Below are 22,220 nucleotides of genomic sequence, written 5' to 3' on the forward strand. Positions count from 1 at the left end.
GGCATTATTAATGGTTTTTGGCAACATATGATTTTTAAGGTCAGCACTTAGTCCTTACTCCCAATGTTGGGTGTAAAAGGTTCTGACCTTCCCGTTGCTTACTGTCTGTATGCTGGTAGAGAAGGAGGATCAGGTAGCACCGTCTGACTGGTACACAGTTAATAAGCTACTGCAGGACTCTGGCTATTGATGAGCATATACTTTGCATTGTGTAAGCATATTATTGATTAATAATACACCCGCCGGCTGCATAATGTACAACCCTTCCTATAAAACATTATACAGCCCCCGGGTCCTCACATTACCCCCCCATCAGCTATTACTTAGAAGTGACTCACTGTAGGGAAGTGTGTTTCTCTGATCTCTGGTATGTCAGTATTTCAAGACATCAAATGTTATCCATGCCGGAATTTACACTAGTCGCTATTAACATATAGTTCTAACCGTTGTCGGCATTTATGTTTTCAGTTTAATGACTACCACCACAGCATACAAGTGTCTATAATCAATTTAAATATTCCTAATGCCCAGCATACACATGTCTATAATCAACATAAATATTCCTAATGCCCAGCATACACATGTCTATAATCAACATAAATATTCCTAATGCCTAGCATATACATGTCTATAATCAACATAAATATCCCTAATGCCCAGCATACAAATGTCTATAATCAACATAAATATTCCTAATGCCCAGCATACACATGTCTATAATCAACATAAATATTCCTAATGCCCAGCATGTCTATGACCATTATACATATTCCCAGCATGTACGGCTACTTGGCTGGTCAGACTACTCATTGTGTACTAATTTGTGACTTCAATCAATAAGTCCACCATAAAAACCTGTTTTGTCATTGATCATGGTGCTACACTTGATTCATAACGTGAACACCAATTAGCTGGCATTCAGTATAGAAACACCTCATTTACTTAGTGACACCTCAGGATAACGGCTGTTCCGTTCTGCCAGGGAACCTAACTCATTGAGCAAATATAATTGCGTTTATGTTTTATCTCTAGAAACATTCCTTGTCTATAGGTGAATGTATGACAAATCCTTAAGCGTGTGTTTCACGGTGGCAGTGTGTGGGTTGGCAATTCTGGTACTGGGTAAATGTAGATGGATGGCCATTGCCCTTTGTATTTATTGAAACCTTTGGTTTGGTGAAGTAATGCCAAAAAGTAGTGTACATCTGTCTCAGACAACTGAGTGAACGTAATTGTGTAGTTGCTATAGTCAGATCCATGCAGAATTGCGTACAATAGTTTTGTGGGGTGGAGATACAGAGCTGGATGATTCTTCTTATATGAAATGTTGTGTTGTGTATCAGTCAATAGGATGCTATTAGCATTACATATCAGTCACTGATACTAGGAAAATTATTATGCATAAAAAAACATAATAGCTGCTTTGTACTACTTGTAATGCATCCCTGTTATTTCTCCTTGATGATGCAATGTGCAGTCTCCCGTCTATATTGGCATTATTTACTCCTCATTAATTTGATTAATATAATTTTTATATGCAGTCTTGTGTTTATATTGATTGGTACCATTTATATGCAGTGTCTGTTTTGTCGTTATTCATGGTCAGTAATATAACATAACTTTACTTCCCAACTTCCCTAATTTCATCAGGATAGTCCATATATTGGGGGACTGCCTTGCTTAGCCAGGAACATCAGGAATAATTGGGAGGTATTTGCTACTGTTCACTTTCCTTAAATATTGGGTGAACCAGTTAGTTGTGTGTGCATTATGCAAGGGAAGAGGAGTTAGAGATGGAGATGATTGGAGGGAGGCGCTACCTATGCCCTCCATGATGCTGGCCACACCCACTCCGCGGCGTGCTGCTGATCACAATAGGCAATCCATAGGTTTCAGCTCCAGGCCCATGTGGCTCTTAAACTGGTCCTGGCTACTCACATGACGGGTGGGAATGGGGGCATGTCATGTAGGATACTCACCTGTAGAGGTCCCTCTGATGAGGTCCGAATGCAATCTGCTCCCTAAAATGAAAAATAGGAAGAATGAGATATGAATGACAGAGACAAAAGGTGAGTGCAGCGCTATGTGCAGCATATCCGTACAAAAACAGATACTACACTTGATCTTAGCCAAAAGGCTGAGAGGCAAGATCACTCATCTACAGATACTCAATGTGGTTCTTATATTGCATGTTTGTGCAATGAGTGTCCATAAACTGCAGTCCAGCAGGTAGTTACTTAAGGTCATTAACAAAGCTACACAAATGCAGACACAGTGGTTAGGGCCGGATAACCATTTGCATCCTAATGTCCATTCACACTCATAATGAGGCTTGACCAAGCAGCATTTTAGGAGAGAAATGTAAAATCTGATGTAATGAAAAGGGTGGTCTTAAACTGCTATTATGATGTTTTTCCTGTTCCCACCATGTGCATTTCCTTGTGGACCCACAATCCCACAAAAGGTCGCAGAGTGTTTTCACAGTTAAGTTGTCAAAAAAGGAATGTGGCTATGATCCTATGGTATGTATTTAGGACAAAATAGGTGCAGTGTGCTTAATTAAATGAGCGATGGGACACGTTTTCTTCGAGTATGTAAATATCCTGTACAGTATGCAAATTTAATAAGTAATGAAAATATAAAATATTTGAACACTACTTACTCGATCTCCTTTCTCCCCTTTTGGTCCATAAGATCCAAACTGTCCTCTTTCCCCTTTAAGACCCTGTGGTAAGGTGACATTATTTTATCACACTCACAGATTACCAACATGCGATAAAAAACCCAGACATATACATATATACTGGCAGTATTCTGACAAACAAAACACAGATTACAGTTACGTAAAAGACACCATTTGTCCTCAGGTGCAGATTTCACCGTTTAGTCCCCCCAGCCACTTTTGTTGTACAACATTGTGTACTTACACATTTCACCTCAGCTATATTATTATTATTATTTATTTGTATAGCAACACCATATTACGCAGGGCTTCCAGAGAATATTGTACATCAACCTCTGTCCTACTAGAGCATGCAGTCTAATTCTGAACCACACAAACATACATTGGTAGGGTATGACGAGGCTATATGGTACTATGATGAGAGTATATGGTGGCATTATGAGGATAAATTGTTGCATGCTGAAACTATATGGTGAATAATGAGTCTATATTTGGGATATAATTGACAAATATGATGGTATGTTGGAACTGTATGCTGACTGAATAATATAGTTATATAGTAGGAACAGGGATTGTTCATGGTGGACTTGTAGATTTATTGTATTTGCTGGACTTCGGACTATATGTGATGGCCAATAAGGTCTGATGAACATATTTTTTTGCCATACCACAGATAAGCTTTTATTTTGCACTGTACAGTAAACGGCACACTGATTATATCCTTTTTATCAGAGCACTCATATCAAGTATCCACTTTTGATAAACATAATACGTAACTACTTAATACGCATCCACTTTTGATAAACATAATACGTAACTACTTCAGACAGGTTCCTATATAAACAAATTAATAAACACCATTTAGAGGATAATATTAAGGAAATCAGTATTATTGTGTTATGTTGAAGAGATTGCTGGGGGAAACAGAGGAAACCATTTGTTATAAAAGAGAACAGCTTAGTCCCATCTGCGACACTGCTACCCACTACCCCCTCACTCCTCTATAGATTACCAAGATCCCCCCATCAATTCTTGTTCCTTATGTATGTCTTGCACTAATTAAGTTAAGTTAAGTTGTTGCTCTATTTATCTTGGTTAGCTTTTATTTGTTTTCTATTATTTTTCTATTGTTTTGTCTGGCTTCATCTTAGAGAACAACTTATCAGCAATACTTGGATATTGTTAAGGTCTGACAAACATGCTAACGACTTGTGACAATGTTTACCATGTTTCCAACGATATTGTTAAAAAAGTATATGAAATGGTTTGTTCTGTATTGAAAAATTACAATGTCAGAACTATTACATACTAACATAGTACAGTCCTTGCAGACAGATGCTAGATCAGGGTTTCCCAAACCCAGTCCTCAGGGCTCCCCAACAGTGCAGGTTTTCCACATATCCTTGGTGGAGCACAGGTGTATTCATTACTGACTGACACATTGTAACAGATCCACAGGTGGTCCTAATTATGTCAGATGTGATCCAGAAAACCTGCACTGTTAGGGAGCCCTGAGGACTGGGTTTTGGAAACCCGGTGCTAGATAGTCCATGTTTCTTCTATGCTAAGCAATTTTGTACTCATGAGCCCTGATTTAGAGTAGGCCAGATTTGTGGCACAAATGTAAACGTAAACCCACGACCACAAAACTGCAGCCTTATACATGTATTTTGAGCTGAATGTATCACAAGATACGTGCGATTCAAAAGACAGTATAAATATGTTGCTGGATTAAAGATACTGCAGACATCACCATCAACTTGATGATTAATGCTATATCTTTAATATTTAAAGAAAAGAAAAGGGATATATATAATCTCAGTGCCATTTTCCGGGGGCACAAAGGGCATTGGGTCTCACTAACAATGCGGCAGCCTGCACCAGGCAACGGCCCGCTGGGCAGTTTACCACATTCTAACCAATCAGACACAGGATTTATCGATCCCTTTGTTCATTTGCATCATGACTCCACTACAACCAAGTCTCATCATTCTCTTAAGGTTTTTCAACTATTATTCCATTTGACTAATTCATGAACGAAGAAAGGAGGTACCCTATGGATTTAGGGGACTAATAAAGAGGTAGTGCAGTGAAAACCTTCCATAAGTGTAAAGTGTTCAATTTCCATATCCGTTTCTGTTCTTTTACGAGTGTTAGAAATGCTAGTAAAAGTATTCATTTTGATACCAGTCGGTATGAAGTCTTGAGCTTGAGATGAGAATGTCCAGGTTGTTTGTTGAATTTCTATACACGTATCTCTGACTGCGTATGTACAATTTTACACATTCTAAGAATGAACCCTTGAGTAAACCAAATCAGCGTTTAAGCCCCCTAAAACTAGGTGTATTAGAAAGAACAGCACTTATTCCTTACATCAGTTTTAAGAGCCCAAGCCATAATAGGAATTAAAAAGCTCAGCACAGTACATTATAAAATACAAATAATAAAAAATAAAAATCTCACTCATAAGGGACAATAATTTTTCTCACTGTTAGCTAATTTAACAGTGTATTTCCTATAATGCAGTATGGACATAATATAAAATTACAGCAGGATACGTCATTATATAAGCTGCTACACTGCTTTGTGGAAGTAGATATCATAGGCTGAGGGAGGGTGTTCCTTGAAAAGCACAAAGTAGGAGCTCTTTGTGTCTACATTTGTAGGAACTAGTTTGCCTTTAGCAGAGGAAGATTATAGAAATGAGATAAAGGGCGGAGAGGGAACATTTCCACTACACAAACAGGCTCATTTTAAACTTCTATATTGCATCCTCTTTTGTACTTTGGTGTAATTTTGTAATTTGCAATGACAGTTGTTCATTAACTGTTAAGCAGTCACAGCTCAGAGCGGGAGATCAGGGATTAAACCATATTTCTGCCTTAACTTTGGCTGCTAAACAGTGACTACAACTCATACAACACTAACTTCAATACAGCATTTTAATTTGCTTTATCATTTTGCTTACTTTTCATGAACCAGAGTACACATTATCTGTACTCCAGCCAGGCCTGAAGGAGGACAAGGGACAAAAAAGGACCATTATTATGTCTGAGCAGTGTGTGAAACTATACACAGTCCCCTAACAGACTTTTTTTTAGAGTAGCATAAAAAACTGACATTACACTATTACAGTACACTAGCCTGTTCTAGGTTAGAATGCCTTCAGAACTATTTCACAAAAAAGCATAGCACCTAATTAAACATAAAATGATTTGCAATCATGGAAATTAACATCAATGGTGATTTGAGATGATCTGGGCCCTAGGCTGTACATATGCCATGGGCACCCACCCAGCACCATTGACTACATGTGATACATACATTAAGCAGCATACCACTGAATTCAGGTGTGTGGTACACCACATAATGTACATTTCACATGTAGCTGCGGCTTGGATGGCCTGGCACACACACCTCTCTCCTGGTCTGGCGTCATATTATAACCCACTCTTATCTCCTCTTGTCACATATGCCCCCACTCTGAGAGTGGGGGCATATGTGACAGTGCAGAGCTGACCTGCACCAGCTCACAGATGACAGAGGAATTCCTCACAAGGAAGAGGTGAGAAAGATGCATAATAGGTCACATGATAATGATTAATATCATAACAACGTGTGCACAATCCCGTTCTGCCTTGAATATTCTGCCGGCCACAGCACTAGGAAAATATGGAGGAAAGAATACTAATAGTCTGAGCTTTCATATCCACATCCCTTTCCTATTCCTAGAACTTGGCAGGCTCCTTTGCCACTGTTTTATATTTTTATATTGGTTTCATATTGTTTAACTACAATCCATTTAACCATTAGTGGTGTAGAAAAGCTAATAGATTAAAACTGTGCTTTTCAACCATAAGGCTCTCATTTACTGGCATTAAGAGATGAAACCTATTGGTTGTAGTGATCATCCAATGATCACATACCCATTTATGCTTGCGTCTGATCGGCGGTGGTGCATGAATAAACAAAAATGTGAATGAAGTATCCCCCTCATAATCCTACTGCAGTGAGTTCTTTCTTATGACATTTTTTAACATTTACATAATTACTGTACTTAAAAAAATGATTAAACAATTGCTACAGCATACATTTTTTTTGCCTCTACTTTAGACATGTTAAATAATTTTTCTTTTTTAAAAATATTTCTTTGGACATCACCCCCTTCATGAGAGCTGAAATTGACTTACAGAAAGAGTACAAGGACAAATATTCCAAGGAACATAAGTGTACAAACAATTAGTCCAAGGTTGCTAGATTGTTTCAAACTTGTATAGACAGCATCTGCCTCAATGTCAGTTCCTACTTTCTAAAAGTTATTAAAGGGAATTTTCCAATTTCAGACCACCATCAAACAAATTATTTAATAAAGCTAATATTTGCCCCAAAACATATCTGTTTTTATTTTATTATGGTTTCTCCAATAATATTTTTGTTGGAGTTTCAGTGAATCCCAGTAACTGTTTTCTGGTTTAGATGCTTTTCAAAATACTGTTCTGGTGGGTTAAGAGCAGCATGCAGTAACATAGTAGTATTGTAGAAAATGTAATCTTCTATTATCAATTGCACGCATTACAGCAACACAAAGGGGTCTATTTATTATTAAACTGCAGTACCAATCATTATGTATCATTGCAAATCACAGTGATACATAATGCAGTACCCAGGGCCGGTGCTAGGGTCCTCGGCGCCCTAGGCACAATTTCAAAATCTTCCCCCTGGGTCTCAATGCCTCCCCCCTGGGTCTAAATGTCCCCCTCCCCTCTCTTTCCTTACCTTAAAGGTGACTCCATAAAGATGCTCCTCTCTGCTGGGTCCCGTCCCTCACTGACACTGTCGGGCCGTTATGATGATGTCACGCCCGACAGTCAGTGAGGGGAGGGGGACTGGAGGAGAGGAGACGGAGGGACGGTGCGCCCCATCAGCTGTTGGAGGGGAGGACGGCGGTCGCAATCTGTGGCCCCTCCCCCCTGCATGTGGATTTATTTGAAGCTGTGCGGCGGCCGTGGAAGGTATGCTCAGCGGGCGCCGCACAGTATTAAAGTACAATAGTAACTGCATTTTACTTCTGTGGTGCCCACCAGAGCCCGGCGCCCTAGGCAACTGCCTAACGTTGCCTAATGGGAGCGCCGGGCCTGGCAGTACCACTGCAATATACCATGTTGGGGCTGCTCTGGGATCCCCAACAAAGACCCCTCCTCCACAAAGACTTGGCTACCTAACGCTGCTGGTGATTGGAACATGTACATAGCGCTTTCATCCAGGAGGGATCCAGAATGGCTTCAGCTGGATCCCATTGAGAAAGGCCGGTAACACCATCCTGAAATGGCGTTACTTTGCATCAAAAAGCCTAAGAGGTCTAAGAGGACAGTGGTAAGCAGCTGCTCCCCGGGCTGGTCCCATAGTGGGCTACCTTGGGCTGGGCCACTGGGACACCTGGATTTTTTCTCCTTTAAAATAGGTTGCTGAATCTAATCTTGCCCCCTGGGCTAAAATTTGCCAGCCCACCCCTGGCGATAATGGGCAGTAATTAGGTTAATGCTGGTGAAATCAACCAAAATAAAACAAAAATGCAGTGCTATGAAATTCACTGTTGCTCCCAAAGATACAATCAAAAAGTATTCTTTGACAGTCACCAATTGATAAAAATACAATGTTTATTAATCATCATAACTATTATCGAACACAACCAAACCACAATTGTCCAGTCAGTGTTGTAACTTTTAAACTAAAACGCATAGGTATTATGTTATTTTGGCAAATATGTGTATCTAAACCTAATAGATTTTATGGAAGCCACTTGTTTGAAAGTGGACTTGTTCCATGATTTATTGGGTTTTACCTTCCCACAATCTTTATTAAATATATTAGTTCATCATTCTGGCTTTTGTTTTGTTTTTCCAACCAAGTCCTTGATATATTGTCTAAAACGAGTTATGTATTTACAGCTAAGTCTAGCTATGCTCTTTGCATAATATCCCCAATACAGTTTTTTTGCAGTAATTAAGAGCTCGTATTTATTTATATATATGTACCTGTGTTTAAAGTCTGCTTAATGCCCTTTAACATTAAGAGCTAGATTTACTAAGCTGCTGTCACGGGCACTAGGAGATTTACCCAGAATTCACCAGGTGTAACTACACTTACCAGAAGTGCGGACCTCTGGGTAGTGTGGTGAATCAGTGGAACCATACAGTAGAATAGAGGAAAGGAATGTCAATAGTATAAATGCTGAGTCTTGGCACCGTGGAACTGTGATGGTACAGCAGTTTAGTAAACAGGATAAAATGAGGAAAAAGTCCAAGTGCCTTAGCACGCAGGTAGCATATAGCAGGCCAGTATTTGATAACTGGATGACGTTAGGCAAAGACCAATCAACAATATAGTAGAAGAGTCAGCGACTTGCAGCTACAATACAGAGGCACTAGTAGACTTTAGTCTAGCTAATAGGTACCATACAGAGTAGTAGCTATATCACAAGGAAACATGAATGGTCTACAGCTGGTAAGTTTCACCACAGATATGTAGAGAAGACTTGTCCAGCGCAGGTGTGTAACAGAATAGCGTGAGTGGTCTGCAATTGGCAAGTTGTACCACTGATGTGAAGGGAAGACTTGTCCAGGCACAGGCATGGAACGGAGTAACGTGAGTGGTCTGCAATAGACAAGTTTTACCACTTTGTGTAGAGAAGACTTGTCCAGGTACAGGCGTGGAACGGAGTAACGTGAGTGGTCTGCAATAGGCAAGTTGTACCACTGATGTATAGAGGAGACTTGTCCAGGAGCAGGCAGGTAGCGAGAGTAGTCTGCAGCGGGTAAGTTCTACTATGGATGTGGAGAGAAGACTTGTCCAGAAGCAGGCAGGTAACGGAGGTAGCGAGAGTAGTCTGCAGCGGGTAAGTTCTACTACCGATGTGGAGAGGAGACTTGTCCAGAAGCAAGCAGGTAACGGAGGTAGCGAAAGTAGTCTGCAGCGGGTAAGTTCTACTACCGATGTGGAGAGGAGACTTGTCCAGGAGCAGGCAGGTAACGGAGGTAGCGAGAGTAGTCTGCAGCGGGTAAGTTCTACTACCGATGTGGAGAGGAGACTTGTCCAGAAGCAGGCAGGTAACGGAGGTAGCGAGAGTAGTCTGCAGCGGGTAAGTTCTACTACCGATGTGGAGAGGAGACTTGTCCAGGAGCAGGCAGGTAACGGAGGTAGCGAGAGTAGTCTGCAGCGGGTAAATTCTACTACCAATGTGGAGAGGAGACTTGTCCAGAGCAAACGGATAACACGAGCAGAAACAGGAAACACCTCAGAGTCTCAAGAAATGAGAACCAAGAACAGGCAAAGGTAATAGGGCAACAGGTGCCTTAAGTACTGAGATGTGATTAATTAACCAATGAGACTAGAGGCGAGGTATTAACAGTTCAGGGTTTCTGCACATGTGCAATCTTAGTCAAGATGGCGGATGGCCGCGGCTCAGGAGAGGCGCCGGCAAGAGCGAGAGAGACCCATGTCCCAACCTAAAGGGCACTAACAGTCCGGTGAGTGACAGCTGCAGGTTTGAAAAAGTGGGAAAGTTGCCTATAGCAAACAATCGAATTCTAGCTTTCATTTATTTAGTACCTTCTACAAAATGATAGCTAGAATCTGATTGGTTGCTATAGGCAACATCCCCACTTTTTCAAACCCGCAGCTTAGTAAATCTAGCCCTTTAGTCCAAAACATAATGTAGTTGAATAGACATATACACACGTTCTGACGAGTGTTTATTTCAATTTCAATGTTGCCTGCCGCACTCATGAGTTAATGTTCAATACTTAGTACACTATGCTGCACAGAGGCGTTGAGGGCACATTACGAATGCTCTGTTAAAAGCAAGGACAAAGTACAAGGTTTTATCCAGTTTTTCAATGCCCGTATGTACAGAAAATAAACATCTGACTAGATGATATAAATGCTTTAGCTAAAAAATAATAATCAACCAAGCAAGAAAGATAAAGTAATACAAGGATTAAAGAAGGGCATGTATAATTCAATAAACAAATAAAACAATTGTCAAAATGTGTAAAGCATTTTAATAAGGAAAATTCATTAGGAATGAGCAGGATGGTGTAGAGGGCAGGGTCGAGTCAGGAGTGAAGGACAGGCATACAGTTCAACAGCTTTATTAGATCCAAGTGTAGAAACACCAAAATGTGCAGTTCTGGAGGAGGGTGAATGTTGTAGAAGTTTATATGACATATAACGCCATTTACACTGGCAGAGGGTAGAACAGAGTGAGCCACCATACTACACCCATTCTTCTTAGTGGTCTCTATTATACTGGGCCTCCTGGTCTACATGAGGGACATAAGCCCATCCATTGGGAGCTATCTCATGCCTCTGGAGAAATTAACCCTATGCTGCTTCTAAGTGATCACAGTAACATTTTTAAATACAATTTACTGGAAATTGAAAAAATGCATCTTAAAAGCACAAATTCTAAGGGACAACTACATTTTAAGACGTTTAATGAATGCTGTATACAAAATATGGCTGAATCAGAACAAAGCTATGAGTCAATCACTATATCAGTTTTTGGAAAAATGCTGTAGCCTACAATCATTAGAGCAATATGAGAAATTCTATTCCAATATGATTAAATCCACTATAAGCCAGGATTTTGTAACTGGTAGTTCTAAAACCATTTCTGTTACCCACAGACTTTGGGGCCTCCATTAGTTTCCTTTTTGTACAGAATATACATATACAGAATATATATTACACATATTTATATATATATATATATATATATATATATATATATATATATATATATATATATATATATATACTCTACAAGCATTCTATCAAAACTAAACTGACCCATTCTTGAAAAGTTAGTCACTTCAATTATAGTTTCAAAGACCACCAAACATTAACTATGAACAACACCTTCACTAAAGAGATCAAAGATTCTTACCTAATAGTGTTTGATTGTATCTTGGCCGAGTACACCACAGACTCCCAAGGGGCAGCTCCCCTTGTCTGCTCCCTATTGTGTAGTACACCACATGCACGGCATGCTTCCCACGCTGTTCCCTATTTCCTAATCTGCAGCCCCATGTCTGCTTCACCATTTCCCATATTGTTAGCCTTGTTCCTTGTCTGATCATGCCCCATGTTCATTAAAGTGTCTTTTCCTCTCCATGTCCTTTGTCTCCATCACCCTGTCAGCACACACCATTTACTCCTCCAGTTTCTCCATAATGTAATTTGTTTGCTCTGCATAAATAATGCTTTTCAAGTTGTAAACATTCATGGGAGTGATGTGACATCGTATGTCTACATAATGTAGACTACATTACAGATTTCATAATTTAAATCACTTTTATACTTGCAAAGCAGGCAGCATTGCCACTGGTTAGCCATACACTTCAATGTTTAAAACATCATTGTGTTGGATTTTGAGCTAGTTTTTGCACATGAACTATGCATACATTTTAGTTTAGTTTGACAATAGCAAAGCTAAGCTTAGCCTTAGGCATAACAAGATGTGGTAAAATCACAAAAAAGTGGTGGGTTTGTGAGAATAATATTTGAATGAGCAAAAGTGGAGAACACTGGGCAAAACTTGGAGCCGTTCATGTGTACCCGGCCTGGAGTTTATGTCTCCTTCAAGGCAGTGTAATCTGATTATCAATTCCCACATGTAGGCACACATAAGCCAACTGGTGTACTATTGTGCACACTGTAAAGCAATGTAATACAAGGGTACACAATGACAAACAAGAAACAATTAGAAAACATAGATTATTAAGGCTTTCCCTTTCCTGAATTGTTTAATAATAAAATAGGGGTCAGACAAGCAAATGAATTACCGCACTTTGGGCAAGTGACAAATGTAGAAACAGCCATAAGAATATATTAAAATACATGAACAGGCTTATAATACAGACACTTACCCTGGGCCCTGGTGGTCCCGCTGTAACCTGTAGGGACAAACAAAAATTAAAGTGCATCTGTAAGCCAAGCATTACAGGGGCCTAGAATACACATTTATTGCATAATTGTCATGCTACATTGCAGGAACTGACTTAGATGAAATGTAAGTGTGAGCTACAGAAATCTCTGCATGTTATTTTTCAGCATTTCCTTTGTGTTATAATGAAAAAATAATGTGACTGCTCACTTTAGGTTTGGGTATATACCAGGTGAATAATATGCATTTTTATTGAGTTTTAAATCTACCTTTTGGGAACATTATCTATCTATCTATCTATCTATCTATCTATCTATCTATCTATCTATCTATCTATCTATCTATCTATCAACTTTTGTTATTTTTATCACTTTTATTACTCTATTTCCCATGTGCTATTGTGTCCTTTATATATCTGCCATTCATCAAACACACACAAGCAGAACGCAATCTGAATTGGACAGGCCAGGACTTGAAATGCTTTTCAAAGTATCCAGGAGCAGTGTTTTACACAACAAGCTGGCTGGCGCTGCTGCAAACCTAATGTATTCTTGTAATTATTAATAACTTTGTTATTTCTGTCATGGAAATGCCTGGATATTTTAAAGAACATCCTTTGCCTACAGGCTACATAACCATGTGACATAACCATGTGACGACCTCGACACAAACAAAGCATACAGACAGAATATTCGCCCCTCCTGACTATGTATGTATAGGGTGTACACCTACCATAGGTGAGCAACACCTGGTAGACATGTACAGCGGCTTTTCTTCTTACATTTTTTCCATCTTAACTCAGTGTTCTTAGTCTTCATGTAATGAAACCACTCATGTTATGTCGGGAATTCATTCCAAGTACAATCTACAGCTGCTAACTGTCTTCCTGCTTTACCACAATATGGATGTCAGGAGAGTGCAATAGACATTCTTACACACTAACAAAATGCTGTCCAGTCCACAATACTGTTCTATGTATATTAGAATCACATTTCACAGTAATGTATTATAATAAGTATTTGTCAAAAAGGTCTAGGTAATCTGTGGCTCTCTGTTGAACAGAGCATGCTGGGAACTGTTACACAATTGTGCTGAGATGTTGGAACCCAAACCATATATTATAATACAGATGCACCATCATGGTTAATGGTAAGAATGTCACATGATGTGTATGTTTAATATTTTAGATTTAAATTCTCCACTCCTCCATTCATCTAAGTTTTTACAGCCTGTAGTATATGTGATTCCTGGTACACTTGGTATACCATAGGAGGATTCAAGAGGTATTCCAGTCTGTTAAATATTACTTAAAACAGCAGTCAAAATTCTCATTAGTAACAAAAAAAAAATATACACAAATTCATAGGGTTATTTATTAAAGCTTTACATTTTAAAGATAATATTTAGTAAACATTTACAGACAAAATAGAGTGCTTGGTAAGAAAAATGTTGAGAAACTCGATCCAAAGACATGCAGTTTGTCTCTATGGCTATTTGAAACGTGTGCAATGAGAGCTGAGTATGTGAGTGTGGTCTACTTACATTGGGCTCTGGGAGACGAAATGCACATGACGCACACTGCATAAAAAACAGAAAGTCAAATTATATCCAGAGAAAATAGCTTTCAACAGCATTCAAATAATCTAAACAGGAGCAGTACAAGTGGTTTTCCACGGAAGAAAGAGAGTAACAACGTGCATAAAATGCAAACTTTTATACCATATACTCTCTTGCAGATTAGGAATCAAAGGAGTGGTATCATCACCAGAATCAGAGAACTGGAAAATGATCACTCACACATTTACTTGGAATTCAGTTACAAATGATATAATATACAGAACAACATAATAGCTACTGTACTGTAGAAAATATGTATTTAACTAATCTGTCCATAGTTGTGGGTTTCTGGCTTTATGTGAAGCAGCAAGGTGATTTATAATTTTGACTATGTAACATCCCATCTCGCGTTGTTGATCACGCCGCCCAGTAACTAAATGTGTGGCCCCAGTAAAATCCCAGAGAGAGACACCAGGTGCAGTTGCTTAGCAACACAAGGTTGAGATGAGCTGAGAGGAGGAAAAAGGGGCAGAGCAAAAAGGGGGGGGGGGGGGGGGGGTGAGAAAAAGTGCAGGAAAAGGAGAGAGAGCAAGAGATAGTGGGGCTGTGTGGTGATAGGACAGCCAGGGAACCGGACAGTGGGCAGGTGTTCCTGAGCTACTGGATTACAAGGAGCCTGCATGTGATGAAGGGAGGAACAGACAACCTAAACATTTGCCTGTAGATGGAGAGCAGGGAGAGGCTGATTCATCCAGTTGATGTGGAACTATAGTGCCCAGGGTGGTATGTAATGTGATTTACAACCTGAAAACTGACAAAGATTTGTGTAGGAGTGAGAATGGAGCTGTACATAGTTACTGCACTAGTGTTATTTGCAACTCATGTATCATGCTGGAGGATGGAGCGAAGAGCACGTTTAAAGTGAAGAGGCTATTTTAATAGAGATGGTCAAATTATTGAGACATCTGTTTGCACTGCACCCTAAGTTACAATCCATGTGTCCCAACACCTTTAAAGAAACATTGCATGAAATAACCTGCATGTGTGGGGACCCTCTGGCCATCTACATCCATGCCAGGAGCTAGCCAGGGCTGAGAAGGAGATGCACTGCCTAACTTGTGCACCTCACACTGCACTCAGTGACAAGGTGACAACTATAGTAGGGCAGGGGCAAACGCAGGATTTGTAGAGGGGGGTTTCCACACCACGCCGCCAGTGGGTGTGACAAGCATGCATGGGGGCGTTGCTATAATTTTAGACAGCGCTTGGCTGCTCTCCAACTCTTCCTATCCCCATAATATACATGGGCAATGCTGTGTGCACTACTGTTAGGTGCACGCAGCTCTCCCTGTTCAAGCAGAGCTGTGTGAAGCGGGGACAGGGTCCAGCCACCTCAATTATACAGTGCCCCAGGCTTTGAGGGGGTTTCCAGGCACTAGGAAACCCCCCCCCCCCCCTTAGTTTGCCTATGTAGGGGTATTATATACTACACATATAACTACAATATCATTCACAAATCTTAGCATAGAATATGGTATCATACATTTAGGGTAATTTTCACCCAGGAAAACAGCCACAGACATGAATATTATGGGGTTGGAGAATTTGGACTGTTTGGGGTTAGGTTGTTAATCATTAGTCCTAAATAATGTTTGTACTTTTTCTGAAACAAAAGGATTACACATAAACAAAAACTGTGGGCAGGAGTGACATGGGGTAGATTTTTGAAACTTGAAAAACAAGTGCAATGTGTATTTTGGACACTAATGACTAATGCTCCATTTGTCAATCATGTTTTCCATTATGTACTCCATGTATCCTCTACTGACTATACATGATGAGGTATTTCACAGTACATACAGTAACACATTTTACTTGTGAAAACCCACTTTATATCCAGTATTTTCTCTCATTACATTTAAATAATGGAGTTTGGCACACCCAACCCAAAGACCACATACCCACTGGTGTTAGTTACATGAGTTTATTATTATTATTATTATTATTATTATTATCTTTTATTTGTTAGGCACCACAAGGTTTCCGCAGCGCCGCACATAGTACAAACAGTAGACTATACAGGGTATAACAGTACAGAACAATAAACAAAAAGTACCAATACTTCAGAAACTCCAGCCAGGCAGATACAATAGACACGGAGCAGAAGAACGGGTAAGGAGACAGGAGGGAAGAGGGCCCTGCTCATACGAGCTTACATCCTAAGGGAGGGTAAAACAGACCAGGCACAAGAGGAGCCAGTTGAGGGAATGGGAGAGAGGGGAGAATGAGCGGAGGAGATGGGGGTTAAGTGGATGGTTGGTAGGCTTTGAGAAAGAGGTGTTTACCCATGTTGTAATGTCAGTACAACCATGTAAATGGATCAGACAATGAAGCCCATTGTGTAGTGGTTTCCCGAGTGCTCCATTCATTAAAAGTAAAAAAAATGCCAGTAGGTGCCTGGCCTTAGGCAGTAACAAAGCCAGAACAATCTCAAAGCCATTCTCTGTATGGAGCTTCAAGCAAAAAGTCCAGTATATAAATGATAACCAGAGAGGAAAAGGGGAATGTTAAAGCTTCAAAATTATGCTTGTTTCTTACAAATACAAAAAACATACCTGGTACTATCATTTTTTCAGGTTGATTGATATTTAAGAACATGTATCATATTAGCTTTCATTTGGCTTTGTTTTGTGACCTGCAGGCTGGGTATGTTCCTACAAGTCTTTTTTATGTGTCCTCCCAACCTCTATAGGTTCAAGTGAGTTAAATAATTTATGTACTGCCAAGTAAATATTTATAACATATATGTAGCCATCTTCGTGTCAGTACTTGGACAACATTGGTGTAACCTAAGCAAGTTAGCAAATATATAAACATAAATATTCGAGTCAGTGACCTGTACAAAGATGAGAAATGTGCTAAATAAGCCAAGCACACCCTTGGAATAAAAACAACTAAAGTCCAAAAAAGTATTCAAAAAACCAAAATCGTATTCAAATAGTATACATCAGACTAACATTGGCACAAATTGAAACCAATTAAAACTACCACCCATGGCTTTGAGAAGCAAGATAAAGGCTTTTGCAAAGGCTCAGGCTTCCCTGGGGGTATATTTACTAAACTGCAGGTTTGAAAAAGTGGAGATGTTGCCTATAGCAACCAATCAGATTCTAGTTATCATTTATTTAGTACATTCTACAAAATGATGGCTAGAATCTGATTGGTTGCTATAGGCAACATCTCCACTTTTTCAAACCCGCAGTTTAGTAAATATACCCCCTGGTGATGCAGGATCAGGGATATCCTATGTATATTGACATGTGTGCGACTAGTACAACTCTAGATCACTAAACCACAGAAAGGGATATGTGCATCTCAACATTTTTTTTTTAAAAAAGTTCTTTATTTTGAATGGTCAGTCAACAAAAGATGTATACAATACAAAGTCAAGAGTTTACAATGTAAACATAGAAGGGCAATAACATTGTAATGGAGTCCAGAGAAGGTGTCCTTCGACAACTTGAAACAAATATTGACCATATTTTCATTTTTTGCAAGTGTAAGAGACAAAAATGCAAAAAGTATAATGGGGGGAGGGGTGAAGGAGAATTAGGAGGGAAAGTGAAGGGAAGACCACAAAGGTTGATGCAGGAGTGTGATCAGAAAGAAGGTAAAAATGTAAATGATAGAGAATCAGGAGATGGCGGAACAGGAGCAGAGTCCTGCTCACCACACATGGGTCACAACGGAATCATTAAAGGCCAGAGGGGAACGAATGTTCTGCGAACTGCCTAGGAGCCCACACTTGGTTGAAAGCGTAATCTCTATCGTGTAAGTAGTAAGTAATCTCTTCTATGGCTGCCACATGCCAAATTTTCTTTTTAAGGGCAGAGGGAGATGGAGAAGAGCTGCATTTCCAGTTAAGAGCTATAAGGGATTTGGCGGCTGTAAGGATGTGTGCGGTTAGTTTTCTAGAAAATTTATCAAGGTCTGGAGGAGGGTAACAAAGGAGAAAAAAGGGTCCTTCACCACGGGAGCCTCAAATAGAGTGTTGATAAAGTCATGGATCGCGTCCCAGAAGGGAGCAATAACTGAACAAGTCCACCAGATGTGTAGCATTGATCCTCTGTGGCCGCAGCCCCGCCAACAGTCAGGTGATGAGGAGGGGAACTTTGTATGAAGTCTGGAGGGGGTATAGTACCAACGATAATAAATTTTATAAGATGTTTCTTTTAGTCTTTAGAAAGATATTATACCCTTATCCATGGGGTGATGTTTGCAAAGGTTTTAGAACTGGGTGAGGGGGATGTAGTAAATATTTAGGTGGTCGGGATCTTAAAAAGTGGGTGATTTGAAAGAACTCGAAAGGGTTAAGCTTTCGAGCTGGGGGGCGAGGCTGGAGTTCTGCTAGTGGGAGCCATTGGCCTTGTTTCGAGAAATCTGATAGGAATTTGAGGCCAGCTTGAGTCCAATGGCGGTGTCTCACATTGGAGAGGCCAGGAGGAAATATAGGATTAAACCAAATGGGAGTCAGGGGGGAAAGGGCAGATGTGATTTTTAATTTGAGTAAGAATCCCAGATCTTGGTGTCAAACTTAGTAGTATCTCAACATTTTAATGATCAAATATGGAGACAAAACAAACGTAAATTTCACACTTTGCCTGCTGGTGCCAATGGAAAACCAAAAAGCTGATAGCAGTGCTCTAGATCTACTATAAAAATAAATTTATCAAACACAAATGGCAAAACATAAACCAATGAGCACAAGCTGCAAATAGTATATAAAATAAACCATTATTTATTAATAACAAATAAAATATCATCATATATTTTTTTTCAAACTTCAGTGAAACAAAGGAACACACTCCCATCACAGAACTACAGAATCCGGCTTAGCTACAGCTATGTGTAGTCAATCAGATTCCTTTTTAATAAAAATTATAGTTTTCTCATCGCTTCTATGTACTCTCCTGACGCGTTTCATCAGAGCTTCTCAAATGCTTTGATTGACTACACATAGTTATAGCTTTTAGGTTTTCTATTGTTTTCTGAGTGTGGGGTTTGTGGCAACCTCTTTAATGACCGTTGCTTTGATCTAATTTTTTTAAATACATTTTATATATTTGTTTATTTTTGATTAGTCCCTACCCTCTGTGTCTAATTAGTTAAGTTTTTCCTGCTGGTGTCAAGCTTTTTTTTCTATCAGGCAGAATGCCTTGACTTTATCACCTATATCGCTTACGTTGAATTAATACAGTGGTGGAAGTGGAAATGTAGAGGTGGGTGTATGGAAAATGTTATTGAATGGAATTTGATCGTTTTACAGTGAAGGCTGTAGAAGTGGCGATATGGCTACCACTGTATACCAGCCCATGTCGAACTTTATATAGAATGGAGTACTATTACTTGACTTTTTCACGTTTCAATCTTTATGCACATTAATGTCACAAACTGCAAGAATCAATGGGTGCAGAAATTGATCAAAACAAATTGGCAAATGTTTTGCCCATGGTGCATGATAAAAAAGGCGAAAATCTAGGTGCAGTAGCAGAAGAGATAATGCACATTTTTTGCTGTGACATCTGATATTAAATATTAATGTGTTTAAATAAATGCTTAAATAAATGTTTATATTATTATTATTTTAATAACAAAATAAAAACATTAGAAACATAGAAAATGAGAATTGTACTGTACTCGGTCTAGGAGGTCTTACTACAAATCCCTACAGGCCCTATAGAAATGATTTAGCCTATGTGAATATACTTTGCAAAAGTAGAAAGCCAAAACAACTCAGTTATCTAGAAATTGTATCTGTGCTCTAAATGAACCAATACGCAATTACCTACTTTAGGGTGATCTTGAGGCTTACCAATAGGAGTGTCTGTTACATGTGAGCAAAACGCACATACACTTGTTGCTATAGTAGCATAGAACATCATTTACTTGGATATCTGGAAAAGTGTAATGGGAATTTTGTACACTTGTAAACTAGCAGCACGAAGCCTGGAAACTATAAACCAAAAATTCCCAGCCTAGAATGACAATAGAGCCTCTGGATACGCCTCTGGGATGCTGATAGCTTACTTCCAGTGCTATTTGCCAGAACTTAATTCATTCAATTATAATAAACGTGTCTGCCTACTATACACAACCCAAGTATTTCCTTAGACATAGATAGGGAATCAGGATTTAGAGTTAAGAAAGCGGTTGGCAACATGGTGCAGCTGGCAGCTAAGTGCATTGTAGCAGATGAGTTGCATTTTGTACATCTATAAAGCAGCATTATTGTTATTATTCTTTATAGATATCAGGCTTGGGCAACATGCCCAAAGTTACTCAAATCCAGTAACTTACAGGATCCCAAACAGCATGTCCTTACTGGGGGGAGATCATGATTGACTGGGTGACTAAAGTAATAGATAAAGTAATAGATAAAATGGAGGGGGGAGGGGGGGTGTAAATGTAGATTTTAGTAAGGCTTTTGACACTGTCACACATCGTAGACTGTGAAACAAGCTCCAAAGCTTAGGATTGGATTCGAAGATGGTTGAATAAAGAAGATCTTGATTGCAGGATAGAAAACAGAGAGTTCTAGTAACAAGATGGAAAGGTACAGTGGAGTACTCCAAGGATCTATACTTGGACCAGTGATTTTTAATATCTTTATTGGCACTGAAGGGAAAGTATGCCTTTTTGCTAATGACACAAAGATATGCAACAGAGTAGACACACCAGGAGGGGTAAAGCAAATGATCTAGGTAGACTAGAGGAATGGTCAAGAGTGTGGCAACTAGAGTTTAATGCCAAAAATGCAAAATCCTGCACTTGGGTCTCAAAAACCCAAAGTTTAAATTTAGTACTAATGACACTATAATGGAAACTACTGAGGAGGAAAGGGATCTAGGAGTCACTATTTCAGATGACTTAAAGACAGGTAAGCAATGTAATAAAGTAATGAGAAAGGCAAGTTAGATGCTTGGTTCCATAGGAAGAGGAAATCAGTAGCAGAGAGAAAGAAGTAATAATGCCACTGTATAGGTCATTGGTACGGCCTCATCTAGAATACTGTGTTCAGTTTTGGAGGCAATATCTCCAGAAGCATATAAATACATTAGAGACTGTACAAAGAAGGGCAACTAAAATGGTGCGTGTCCTACATTACACCACTTACCCAGAAAGACAAAGAGATCTTAATATGTATAGTTTGGAGCACAGCAGGAAAAAGGGGGACATAGTAAAAAACTTTCAAATATATCAAGGGTTTTAACAAGATACCGGAAAGAAACATTCTACAAAGGGAGATAAATATTAGAACACGAGGACATGCACCGAAACTGGAGGGACAAATGACTTCACAGAAAGGGTTGTGGATAAGTGGAATAGCCTCCCATCTGAGGTGGTAGAGACTAATACAGTAGAGCAATTTAAACATGCTTGGGATAGACATAAGGATATCCTTAGAAAGACTAAAGAATCAAAAGGGGTTTGAGGTTATCGTAGGTTAAACATTTTGCAGACTAGATGGGCCAAGAGGTTCTTATCTACCGTTAAATTCTATGTTTCTAGGCCAAAATAGTTGCATAAAAAGCATTTTTTATTTGGATAGTGACTTCTTACCAGCTTTCTATTTAGCAATAGGTTAATATACTGCTTGGCCTGACCACTTCATGCTGGTGTTCTGATCCCCCCATACTGTAATATTATGTTTCTCTTAAAATGTAATGTGCGGCCCCTTATGGGACCAAGGGTCACTTGTGAGGCCCCTACAAAATATAATTCTGACCAACAATGGCTGACAACTTGCAGACATTACATCAAGCTACAGATCTCAAAGGCAGTGCCTTGATACTGAACTGTTTATTAATGGAATGAAAGCAGAGGTGGGTCAAAGATTAAACATTTTCAGGGTGCCCATAATTATGGTGGTTGGTCCTGGTTATAGTCTTGAATATTACATTTCAACTACACTAAATGAATTGCATTCCTAGAGCCTTATATAGAGTTGAAAGCAATTTGGGTGTAATATATGGG

General features: G+C 39.4%; 1 protein-coding gene and 1 pseudogene across 6 annotated transcripts in view; both read right to left on the reverse strand.

Moving 5' to 3' along the window:
- Nucleotides 1–22,220, reverse strand: part of COL16A1 (collagen type XVI alpha 1 chain) — a 133,090-nt gene that overhangs the window by 69,314 nt on the left and 41,556 nt on the right. For all 6 annotated transcript variants that reach the window (XM_075195178.1, XM_075195180.1, XM_075195177.1 and 3 more), the window contains exons 10-13: nucleotides 14,172–14,207; nucleotides 12,613–12,639; nucleotides 2,663–2,725; nucleotides 1,980–2,021 (exon numbers count right to left, since the gene is read on the reverse strand). In XM_075195178.1, the coding sequence (XP_075051279.1) occupies nucleotides 1,980–2,021; nucleotides 2,663–2,725; nucleotides 12,613–12,639; nucleotides 14,172–14,207 (168 nt within the window). The remainder of the gene's footprint in view (nucleotides 1–1,979; nucleotides 2,022–2,662; nucleotides 2,726–12,612; nucleotides 12,640–14,171; nucleotides 14,208–22,220) is intronic.
- Nucleotides 2,065–2,149, reverse strand: LOC142142022 (U2 spliceosomal RNA; annotated as a pseudogene).

Source organism: Mixophyes fleayi, chromosome 2, assembly GCF_038048845.1.
Source record: "Mixophyes fleayi isolate aMixFle1 chromosome 2, aMixFle1.hap1, whole genome shotgun sequence".
NCBI classification, from domain to species: domain Eukaryota; kingdom Metazoa; phylum Chordata; class Amphibia; order Anura; family Limnodynastidae; genus Mixophyes; species Mixophyes fleayi.